This window comes from Cricetulus griseus, chromosome 7, assembly GCF_003668045.3.
Source record: "Cricetulus griseus strain 17A/GY chromosome 7, alternate assembly CriGri-PICRH-1.0, whole genome shotgun sequence".
Lineage (NCBI taxonomy): Eukaryota > Metazoa > Chordata > Mammalia > Rodentia > Cricetidae > Cricetulus > Cricetulus griseus.
The window spans coordinates 9,572,633-9,585,115 of record NC_048600.1 but is presented as its reverse complement, the minus strand read 5'-3'; the positions used below and the strand labels follow the sequence as shown (position 1 = coordinate 9,585,115).

Below are 12,483 nucleotides of genomic sequence, written 5' to 3'. Positions count from 1 at the left end.
AGGTAACCTCAACAAGTACAGAAAAATTGAAATAACCCCCTGTGTCTTATCAGACCACCATGCTTTAAAGTTAGAATTCAACAACAACAAGAACTACAGAAAACCTACAAACTCATGGAAATTAAGTAACACCCAATTGCACAATTCATGGGTCCAGGAAGAAGTAAAAGAAGAAATTAAAGATTTCCTAGAATTCAATGAGAATTCGGACACAACATATCCTAACCTATGGGATACTCTGAAAGCAGTGCTAAGAGGAAAGTTCATAGCGCTAAATGCCCACATGAAGAAACAGGAGAATAATCACACTAGAGAATTAACAGCACAACGGAAAGCTTTAGAAAACAAAGAAGCCAATACACCCTGGAGGAGCAGACGCCAGGAAATAATCAAATTGAGGGCTGAAACCAATAAAAGGGAAACTAGGAGAACAATACAAACAATATAACAAAAAGTTGTTCTTTGAGAAAATCAACAAGATAGACAAACCTTTATCCAAACTTACCAAACAACAAAGAGTGAACATGCAAATTAATAAAATCAAGAATAAAAGGGGGATATAACAACAGACACAGAGGAAATCCAGACAATCCTATATTCCTCAAAAATAGAAAATCTAAAGGAAATGTACAATTTTCTGGACAGATTTCACTTTCCAAAATTAAATCAAGAACAGATAAGCAACTTAAATAGACTTATAACCTCTAATGAAATTGAAGCAGTCATTAGAAGTCTCCCAACCAAAAAAAGCCCAGGGCCAGATGGCTTCAGTGCAGAATTCTACCAGAAATTCAAAGTACAGCTAATACCAATTCTCCTCAAAGTATTCCACACAATAGAAGCAGAAGGGTCATTACCAAACTCTTTTTATGAGGCCACAATATCCTTGATATCCAAGCCACACAAAGACACAACTAAGAAAGAGAACTACAGACCAATATCCCTCATGAACATTGACGCAAAAATTCTCAATAAAATATGGCAAATCGAATCCAAGAACACATCAGAGAAATCATCCATCCCGATCAAGTAGGCTTCATCCCAGGGATGCAAGGATGGTTCAACACACAAAAATCCATCAATGTAATTCACCATATAAACAGACTGAGGAAAAAAATCGCATGATCATCTCACTAGATGCCAAAAAAAGCCTTTGACAAAATCCAACATCCCTTCATGATAAAGGTCCTGGAGAAATCAGGGATAACAGGAACATACCTCAACATAATAAAAGCAATATACAGTAAGCCAACAGCCAACATCAAATTAAATGGAGAGAAACTCAATGCAATTCCTCTAAAATCGGGTACAAGAGAAGGCAGTCCACTCTCTCCACACCTCTTCAATATTGTCTTCAATATTGTCTTTGAAGTTCTAGCTAGAGCAATAAGACAACAAAAGGAGATCAAGGGAATACAAATCGGAAAGGAAGAAATCAAACTCTCACTATTTGCAGATGATATGATAGTCTATATAAGTGACCTGAAAAACTCAACCAGGGAACTCCTACAGCTGATAAACACCTTCAGCAAAGTAGAAGGATACAAGATTAACTCAAAAAAATCTGTAGCCCTACTATATACGGATGACACATTGGTGTAGAAAGAAATCAGAGAAGCATCACCCTTTACAATTGCTACAAACAACATAAAATACCTTGGAGTAACACTAACCAAAAAAGTGAAAGACCTGTACCATAAGAATTTTGAGTCTCTAAAGAAAGAAATTAAAGAAGATACCAGAAAATGGAAAGATCTCCCATGCTCTTGGATAGGTAGGATCAACATAGTAAAAATGGCAATCTTGCCAAAAGCAATCTACAGATTCAATGCAATCCCCATCAAAATCCCAACACAATTCTTCACAGACCTTGAAAGAACAATTCTCAACTTTATATGGAGAAACAAAAGACTCAGGATAGCCAAAACATCCCTATACAATAAAGGAACTTCTGGAGGCATCACCATCCCTGACTTCAAGCTCTATTACAGAGCTATAGTCCTGAAAACAGCTTGGTATTGGCACAAAAATAGACTGGTAGACCAGTGGAATAGAATTGAAAACCCTGATATTACCCCACATACCTATGAACACCTGATTTTTGACAAACAATCCAAATTTATACTATGGAACAAAGAGAACATCTTCAACAAATGTTGCTGGCATAACTGGTTGCAGACATGTAGAAGACTGCAGTTAGACCCAAGCCTTGCACAAAACTTAAGTCAAAATGGATCAAAGATGGAAACATAAATCCAGCTACACTGAACCTATTAGAAGACAAAGTGGGAAATACCCTTGAATTAATCGTTACAGGAGACCGCTTCCTGAACATTACCCCAGTAGCACAGACACTGAGGTCAACAATTGATAAATGGGACCTCCTGAAACTGAGAAGCTTCTGTAAGGCAAAGGAGACAGTCAGCAAGACAAAACGGCAGCCCACAGACTGGGAAAAGATATTTGCCAACCCCACATCTGACAGAGGGCTGATCTCCAAAATATACAAAGAACTCAAGAAGTTAGTCCCCCAAACACCAAACAACCCAATTAAAAGTGGGGTACAGAACTAAATAGACAATTATCAATAGAGGAATCTAAAATGGCTGAAAGACACATGAGAAAGTGTTCAACATCCTTAGTCATCAGGGAAATGCAAATCAAAACAACTATGAGATACCATCTTACTCCTGTCAGAATGGCTAAAATCAAAAATGCCAATGACAGTTTATGCTGGAGAGGATGCGGAGAAAGAGGAACGCTCCTCCACTGCTGGTGGGAGTGCCAACATGTACAGCCACTGTGGAAATCAGTATGGCGACTCCTCAAGAAAATGGGAATGAGACTACCACAAGATCCAGCAATTCCACTCCTAGGCATATACCCAAAAGCTGCACATTCATACAACAAGGACATCTGTTCAACCATGTTCATAGCAGCACTATTTGTAATAGCCAGAAACTGGAAGCAGCCTAGATGCTCCTCAACCGAAGAATGGATAGAGAAATTGTGGTACATTTACACAATGGAGTACTACTCAGCAGAAAAAACCAATGGAATCTTGAAATTTGCAGGAAAATGGATGGAACTCAAAGAAACCATTCTGAGCAAGGTAACCCAATCACAAAAAGACAAACATGATATGTGCTCACTCATATGTGGACCTGCTTTATGATACATAGTAGTAACCATGCTTTATCAGAGCTGTTTTTAATGATGTTGCTCAGAATGGTTTCCTCCCAGATGATGACTGAAAAGCTAATTTAAAAAAAAAATGGTGCCAAGTACCACAAGAATAACAGAACTGTGCTGTTTTCTGGGATTTTGTTTTTTACTTTGTTGTTGTTGTTGTTGCTGTTTGTTTGTTTGTTTTGTTATTTTTTTGTTTTTTGTTTTTTTTTAAATGGAGTGTGCTGGATGTCTCTACAATTTTTTTCAAATGACTGCAGAACCTGGAAAAGCTGTTGCTGCTATTGATGCATAACATATTGCCATTATTGCTGTGTGTGTGTGTGTGTGTGTGTGTGTGTGTGTGTGTGTGTGTGTGCTAATTGAAACTCAAATATGTAATGAATCCAAGGTGTTTCAGTGAGTGCTCAACTGTGCATGCAAATTTGATTTCATCTTTAGTAAGTAGTAAAGTTATATGCTTGCCAAAAAAAAAGTGACACACTGGAAGACAAATGTCACACAATTTCAATTTTATGTGTAACCTAGAAACGATGAACTTATGGAAACAGAGAACAGAATTGTGGCTATTAGGCTTCAGTGTGGGTCTTTTAACAAGGGGGAAACGATTGGTTTAAGGATATAAAACTGCAGTTGGACAAGAGGCATGGACTCTCTGAAGTCTTGAGGTCTACTGAGGGCATATCAAATATGGTTGATAACAATATGCTATATTTTAAAAGTTGTGAGATAGTATACTTTAAGTGTTCTCAAAACACAAATGATGAATATGTGTGATATAACATGTTAATTGGTTTAATTTAGTCATGCCATTGTGAACATACTGTATTCTGTATCATAATTGTGCATGACTTTATTTATGAGCTAAATAAATGAATGGGAAAAAACTTGACAGGATTTAGGGACAACAGAGGTTAAGGGAACATTTGAAAAGTCAAACTGAAATATATGTATAAAAAGAGCAAATGCCTAATAAATGCAATAAAATATGCTTGTGGGAAAAAAAAAGAGTGAAATGGTCAAGAACTCCATGGCGTGTTTACATTTTCGTAAACAACTATATATTTCTTTGGATGTGCTTATGATGTCATTCCTTTTACAAGGAAAACTCCAGGAAGAAAGTTATCTCCTGCAGGCATTCACATAAGGGACCTGCAGCACAAGGATTCTCAGAAAACAATGTTTCCTATGTTTACTACCAAATCTCTAATAAAATATAACATGCACTTTCTAAAACACACCCAATGCTTTGCAATAGACTTTAACTAAACTTTACTATAGAATTACCAGGGCACTGAATGTAAACCTATGCCACTCATTGCTTTCTTAAGGGTTGTTAAATTGTTGCTCAAAGACCAAATCTAGACCACTGCCTGTTTTTGTAAAGAAAGTTTTATTGGAACACAAGCACATACACTCATTTGCTTACATAGTATCTACCAATGCTGCTTTTTGCTAAATCCCAAACAGAGGGCCATTTATTGCAACAAAGAAACCAAAAGGCTGCAAAACCTAAAATAATTATGATCTGACTTTCAAGTTTGCTGTGGCCAGGAGTGGTGACACACACCGGTAATCATAGCCCTCAAGAAGCTGAAGCAGAATAGTGAGTTCAGTTATGCGTTACCTAAAAAAACCTGTCCAAAAAAAAGTCTGCTAACTCTCATTCTAAAAATTCTTTCAATGAATGTTAATAGGTAAAAATTACATATTTTGAATGTCCTCAACACATAACCACAAGCATGTTGCTTATCTCATGTGATAATCTAGAGTGTCTATTGTATAGAGATGTGTCTATTGTCACCAATGTAGACATTAAACATCACTGATTATCAGCCACTGAATTGTTTTAGTGAGCCTGCCTGTTCCTGAATGTCTGAAACATCTGCACCTCTTAGATGACAAGTGACCCACAGAAAGGTCCAGGAGGACTTCAGTTAAAACCTCATTTTGCCACCACCGGCTCAACCTCTGGTGCATGGCTTCTGTAAAATTCAGAAATTGGAAAGGAGAGGGAGGAGGTTGTGAAAGTTGGGCAAAGGATTAAGTCTTCTTAAAATAGATTTTAACCCATGTGTAAAGGCCTTTAGGAAACTGAGGAATGGCATCAGAATAGGGTCACAGAGTAGCAGTGGTTTAGTCACAACTTTTTGCAGGAAATGATGCCTAGCCTGAGTCTCAAATGATAAAGTATTTGTGCTGCTAGAGTCAGTGGAGAAAGCAACAAGAATTTTACTAAAGCCATCCTCTTCCTCAGCTGACTGGGAAGTAGTTTAGCATCTCTTGGAATTCCCAAGATTCTAATATGTGAATCTTACAGCCCAATATCTTCTAAGTTGTTTGGGGGTTTTTTGTTTGTTTGTTTTGTTTTTGGTGTGTTGTTTTTTGAGACAGGAGTCTGACTCTGCAGCCCTGGCTGTCCTGAAACTCACTGAGAAGACCAGACCAGGCTAGCCTCAAACACACATAGATCTTCCTACCTCTGCTTCCCAAATACTAAGATTAAAGCATGTGCTACCATACACAGCTCCTTCTAACATTTTGAAGGGGAAATCTTTCTTTTTTAGGTCACTTTATTATTATTGAGGTCACTTGCAAATATTTTTAAAAGATACCGTCTATGACAGGTACTTAAGTGATATAGAGATGGCTACAATGTAGGAGACCAAGTGCTCTTGGGATAGAGAATATCCAAAAAGAATTTGAACAAAGAGACATTCCAGGACTAGAGTAGAGGTCAGCGGTAGGTAAGATAACTCTGCCTGCCATCAACTGGGTTAGGCAGCATTCGTAGGTAGCAGTCATTTCCATATGGCTAAACATTCACCACAATAGACCCTGAAAAAAGGACAGTGATGTGAGTTGACCTGGCCATGCAACTTTAGCGAGAATGATTCCTAACCAGATGCCAGCACTCCCACAATGCTGTCTGTTATTGCCAGCCAAGTTCATTCCTGCATTGAACAAATTTTATTTGAGTGCCAGCTGTATAGTAATACTTTGCTCCAAGAGCACAGCATGTAAAAGAAATGATGCAAAAGAAAAGGACAGCTTGCCTTTGTGGAACTTACTCTAGTGTGTTATCCTTGTGCTGAGGGAAGTGAGCTTTAACATCCCCTCCATAGAGTGCCCTGAACGGTCCCCAATGGACACTTTACAAAAGAACTTGGGCCAGATGCTGCTTGCTTAATTCATTCTTGTTTTCAAGTCAATAATTCCTAAATCTTCCAGGATTTTTGTACCAGGAATCTAAAGAATCTTCATAGCATTCTAACCTTTTTCTTTTTCGCTTTTTTTTAGGTCTGGGATTTGAACTTCACAAATTCTAAGCTAGCTTCTGAAATGAATTTAGGTACCAGAAAATGCACACCACCTATCATCTAACCTATCCAAAAAAAAAAAAAAAAAGGTCAAATTAATTGTATAACAATCAGTGAGTACATAGGTAAATTATGGCTTTTACATGAGGTTAAATCCAAAGCAGCCACTGAGAAGGTATGTTCAAAGAGTGTGCAATAATATAGGGATATTACATATCATAAAATGCTAACAGACCCCACTGATGGGTCAGTAGGTAAAAATGCTTGCATCACAAGCCTGATACCCTGAGTTTGGATCTTGAGAACTCACATGAAAGGTCAATGTAATCTAGAACTCCTGCCTTAAGATGGAGGTAGGGATAAAAATGCTCACACGTTCTTGGCCCAAGTAGCCCGGAGTATGCACTGCAAAAAATACACACACACACACATACACACACACACACACACAGAGAGAGAGAGAGAGAGAGAGAGAGAGAGAGAGAGAGAGAGATTAATTTTTGAAAGCTTCAAAATGTTAATCAGGTAGAACAAAAGTCATATATTGATATATATATATATATACATATATATATATATGAAGAATGTGTAAAAATTTGTTACCACCTATAAAGAATGACAGACATGCTCTGATACATGAATAACATACTAACATACTAACATACTAAAAGTGTATTTCTATCCTTTTAAATTCCAGTTTTTGCTTTAGCAAACATCAATTATGCTGTGTGACTAAAACAGTAATAGTATTAATAATAGTATTGCTTTTAAACAGCAAGAACAAGTATGAGTAGCCTATCACTGTGGTGAAAGCCCAAGATGGGATCCAAAGTGCCCAGGTATCAACTCTGGGTCCTCAAACTACCATGTGAATGGGGCACCTATTGGCACAGAGTCTAACATCAAGAAAGGGCTCAAAACAACAGCATGGAAGTGCTCAGGAGTCTCAAAGGAAGAGCTGAAACATGGGTGGAAAGCTCCACAAATATCTTAGAGACAGGTCACTCAGAGCTGTGTTTTCAGGGGGCCAATTTCTTTCAGACAGACTCAATCCTCAGACTGTCCTAACACATTTAAAGTTACTCTGAAGGTGATGGACAACTGGACAACGTGCACATTTGTTTTATGGGCAGTTACTTCCTCGTTTGTTTTAAAGGGCACTGGTCATATTTTGTTGCACAACATGCCTTTGGGGTTTTTAAAAAAAAGTCCTAAAAAACTATGTTCATAGGATTGTCAGAAAACATTCATCATTTTTCTATATGAAATGGTCTCATAAAAATACAGTTTATGACCAGGCACATGCCTCTAATCTCAGCACTCTAGAGGCAGAGATAGGGGGAATCTTCTTTGTGAGTTCCAGGTCAGTGGGGGCTGAGTAATAAAACCCTGACTCAAAAAGGCTCAGGCGCGGGGTGGGGGGGTGTATGTTGACAGTAGTAAATCTGAAGATAATAAATGTCCATACAATCATATTTTCTTGTCAAATATCTGTTTCCAAACAAGCAAAATCAATGCTTGTCTTTTTTCTCTTACACCCAACATCCTTCTTTCTGTACATCTGTATAAAATTAAGTGAATTACTCTCAGATCTTGTCCACAACAGGCTTTTGGTTTATTGGGCAAGCATTAATGTATTGAAAATTCCACTAACACTTCGTGATTACTAAATCTTGACCAATAAAGGAGATCATCTGGAAGTTAAGAAAGGACAGGTTGAACTTTGTATGTCTGGTTCTTTCTTTCCTAGGTGTAAGGTATTTGTTGAGGGGAAATTCTGTCTTAGGTTCCCAGACACTTTGTTCTTAAATCTAACTTCTTATCTAAATTGACTTGATCTTCTGACCCGAAGAATTCTCCGCTCAGGAACCAGCCTTTGGTAGCCTTTCCCTCCCCATGGTCCCTGCTACTTACCTGCGTGGAGCATCTACCTGTTTTTAGAGGGGAGGGGCTTGAACTGAAGTTATTCATTGGGAATTAGCTAGGAACCCCGGTAGGTGTGTCACCCTCCATTCTCAGCCTCAGTTTCTTTGACTCTACAGTGGGCATAATCAAGGACATCTCATGTGTTTACAGTGAAGCCAAACAAGACAACAGATGCTAAATGGGCATAGCAGGCGCTTCAGCAGCCTGTCCCCTTCCCCTGGTGGTCTCTATTGGAAGGCTGCACAGTCCTTAGACTCTCAGTCTCTGTCCATTGCCTTCCTGTCTTTCCTCCCACACAAGAAAGGCAAAATTCTGAACTCAGAATTTTTCATCTAGAACATTTGAGTCCTCCATTAGCTTTGACTCACTCACCTTTTAAGTCCTGAAGGACCTGGAAAGACAGAGGCAGTAAGAGCAGCTTCTTTGGGGTGGGGTCTAAGCAGAAACCCCATGATACTCTGTTCTCATCTATCCAGGTTGGACTCTCCCTGACTCCCTCTTCAATCTCGCAAAGACTAAACTGATAGAAGAACTTCAGAGAGTTCAGAGATACCGCCTCCCCAAATCCCTGCTACAACAGAAAGGTGAAGTCTAGAGACTGAGCAGACACTTGGCAAGGCACACAACTGGAGAAGGAAGCACTGTGGCCAATGGAGCCCAACCTGAGTTTCCCAACTCATTCTTGCCACAGCCACCTCCTCTCCAGCGCTGCCGGACTGGACGGTTTGAACTATCCGAGGAGCATACAAGGACAGTGAAGGCTGCTCCTGTCCCGCGAGTGTGTCAGTCCAGCCTGAAACCCAGCCCCTACCCTGCTCTCCAAACCCGCCTCACTCCGAGCTCCTCCGCACTGAGCCCTCGACTTTTATTAGTGCTCTGGAGCCGAGCAGGGTGATGCGCTCCGCAGGGAAAACGCTAACCTGTGGAAGTAATGAGCAGAGAAGAGACCCAGCAGCACATTCCCGGGCTGTCCGAAGAGGGATCGGGGCTGCCAAGCGAGCATCCCTACAGGCACCAGGAAGGAGGGAAGCTCCTGCAAGAACCAGGCGACGCGTGCCGGCAGGAGGGGAACTCCCGACGACACACTCTGGCTGTGTTTCCCGTAGCTGCCGGGTTCCCGTAAGTACAGGACCAGGGCCCCCATGGTAGCCAAAGTGGCGCTACCTGCTAGCACTGGGCCCTGGTGGCACTCAATCGGCATCTCGCCGGTGTTCACAGCTGGTGGCTGCCTCCCGCGTGGCGGTGAGCGCAGCCCCTTTATGGAGCATCAGACGCCACCCCGCATCCGCCCTTCGAACCTGGGTTCCCTCCCCCCTCCAGCCCCCTTCCCGTGTGCCTCCCACCTTGGCGCAGCCCGCCCTGGCTCTGCTTAGAGGCAATGACCATTTTGTCCGGCTGGCTCTTTGGGCTGCTGCTGGGACACAGGACCAAAGCTCTTACAGAGCCAAAAATGTTGCGGGGTAGGGGGGAGGTTTCCTCCGCCGGTGCGGTCTGCATCGATTTCAACTCCTTTCCTCCCTAGGTGGCCCTAGAAGGACTTGCTCCTCACCCATCAACTTCCAATTCTGCAACTTCTGAGAACAAGCAATAGCCCAGAAGAAAGCACTGATGCTTCTCCATCCCTTGTGCACACCTTCAGCCCCTCAGCGCTGTCGCCAGGCAGTGCCCACCCACCACAGATAACTCTGGCCAGGACTTCCCACCTGTCCCAGCCGCAGATGCTTCTTCCCTCCCCTCAGTTTCTATCCAAACCAGGTCCTTCCTCCGACCTCAGATTTGGCATTCCGGTGCTTCCAAACCCTGCCATTCCCTCTGTGCTGAGCTCTGCTTCATCAGGACCCTCCCTCCACCCCTCAGGCAGGTGCCAGCCTCGAGGGTAAGTGCCCTAATTCTTCCATGGTTACCCTTCGCAGCTCCTCCGGAGTCTCAGGGACGCCTTCGCTCTGGTTTGCCCTGCGATAGTGATCCTGAGAATGCACACAACACCCGACCCCAACACCCCACCCCGCCTCTAGGTTCCTCGGAAACTGGCTCAAACTCTGCCTGAAGTTTCGTGCTTCTTTCGCTCCGGGGACACCGTTTCCCAGTCGGGTTCCATAGAATGGTGAAGATGCACTCTGGACTGCCCAGCCCTCGCACACTGGACCCGGTTCTTTTCCACTTAGGTTTTCCTGTTCTTCCCTTCAGCCTTCTCTGATTATTTTACTCTGATTACTGTGATTACTTTACTTTCCCCTCTGGTCCCTGCTTGGAGTACCATTCACCAGGCTTTCTCCTTTCCTCTCCCCACTTATAAGTCCAGCTCAACGACTGTAGAATTTCTCTCACTTCCCCATCCACTCCAGCCAGTCCTGGGACCAGCTAAAAGAACACTTATCCCAGTCTTCTCCAGGTTAGGGAAGTTTCATGTGACAGACGGTGATGTTTTAGTAATAAAGGACATTCTCTTGCTGCTGACCAAGTAGTAGTAATACCACCCAGCTGCATTAAAAACAAAATAATAACCATGACTATTTGAAAATGATAAGCACACAAAAACAGCCAGACTGCACTGTGATAGTTTGAATAAAAATGGTCCCCATAGGTCCACAGGGAGAGGAACTATTTATGAGGTGTGGCCTTATTGGAGGAAGTGCGGCACTGTGAGCAGGCTTTAAGGTCTCAGATATTCTCCTCAGGCCCGGTGGCTCACTCTCTCTTCCTAATGCCATTGGATCTAGATATAGAACTCTCAGCTACCTCTCCAGCACTATGTCTGCCTACAAGTCAGCATGCTTCTCACCATGATGATAATGGACTAACCCTCTGAACTGTAAGCCAGCTCCAGTTAAATGTTTTCCTTTATAAGAGTTGCAGTGATCATGGCGTCTCTTCACAACAGTAAAACCCTAACTAAGACAAGCACTTCCCCTGAAATAACCAGGTGTTGATACTTCAGCAGCTTCCTGCAGTTTGAACACCAGCTTTTTGGTTGTTTTTTGAGGGGAGTTGGCGGGAGGGGGGCGTCGGAGACAGGGTTTCTCTGTATACTCCTGGCTATCCTGGAACTCACTTTGTAGACCAAGCTGGCCTTGAACTCACAGAGATCTACCTGCCTCTGCCTCCCAAGTGCTGGAATTAAAGGTGTGCAGCACCATTGTCCAGCTGAATACTGGTTTTTTGTATGTTCAGCACTAACTTCTCAGTCCCTACCTGTGCCTTAATAATGCTCAAATCTAGACTGCAGAAAACCCAAGTATCAAAACTGCACTTTCTCCCTGCTAGAAGACTCCACTTAGCCTTTCATAAATTCAAATTCAACCCATTTATCTTCTCCTCCATTCTACCCTAATTTTCCCTCTGGGTTTTGGCTGTTACCTATTTTCTACCTTCAGTAATCATAGCCTCCTGTGGAGATTGGCTTGTTGAGTCAGGGAGCTATGAATGTCACGGTGTCATAATCAGAACACCGGTGCTGCATTCCAAACCGGCTCAATGGAATAATTTTGAAAGAATGAAATACTGACATCTCAGTTTCCCTTGTTATAGATTTTCCAAATTTGAGTGTTTACTGTCCTTTTTATCCTCACTCCTAGAGCAACATTTTGCCAATTAACAACCCACAATCAAAGTCAATTGCACGATAACATGATTAGCCTGTGTGTCTATGGGTTGGCCAAGAGTGGCTGGCTGACCCAGCTGAACTTAACTGATGTTGACTTAGTTGAAACATTCCTCTGTGGAACACCTCAGAGCACAGCTTTAGGCAGACCTTGGATCAGGAAGGGGCCTCAGACCAGGCTCTCATCCTGGGATAAGCATGCTAGAGCCACCATTCTGTGTAACGTCAATAAAATATAATAACTTTTTGGGGGGGGGGCGGTTCGAGACAGGGTTTCTCTGTGGCTTTGGAGGCTGTCCTGGAACTAGCTCTTGTAGACCAGGCTAGTCTCCAATTCACAGAGATCCGCCTGCCTCTGCCTCCCGAGTGTTGGGATTAAAGGCATGCACCACCAATGCCCGGCCAAAATATTGTAACTTTTAAAAACATACAAGAAACACTTAAGAC

The 12,483-nt window shown here is 42.1% G+C and overlaps 1 protein-coding gene across 1 annotated transcript in view; it reads right to left on the bottom strand.

Annotated features, from left to right (window-relative positions):
- The window catches only part of Srd5a2 (steroid 5 alpha-reductase 2), a 45,652-nt gene extending 36,016 nt beyond the window's left edge, over nt 1–9,636 (bottom strand). Inside the window, exon 1 of the mRNA XM_027426100.2 lies at nt 9,356–9,636. Coding sequence (XP_027281901.1) covers nt 9,356–9,636 — 281 coding nt within the window. The remainder of the gene's footprint in view (nt 1–9,355) is intronic.
- Between the last annotated feature and the right edge of the window lie 2,847 nt (nt 9,637–12,483).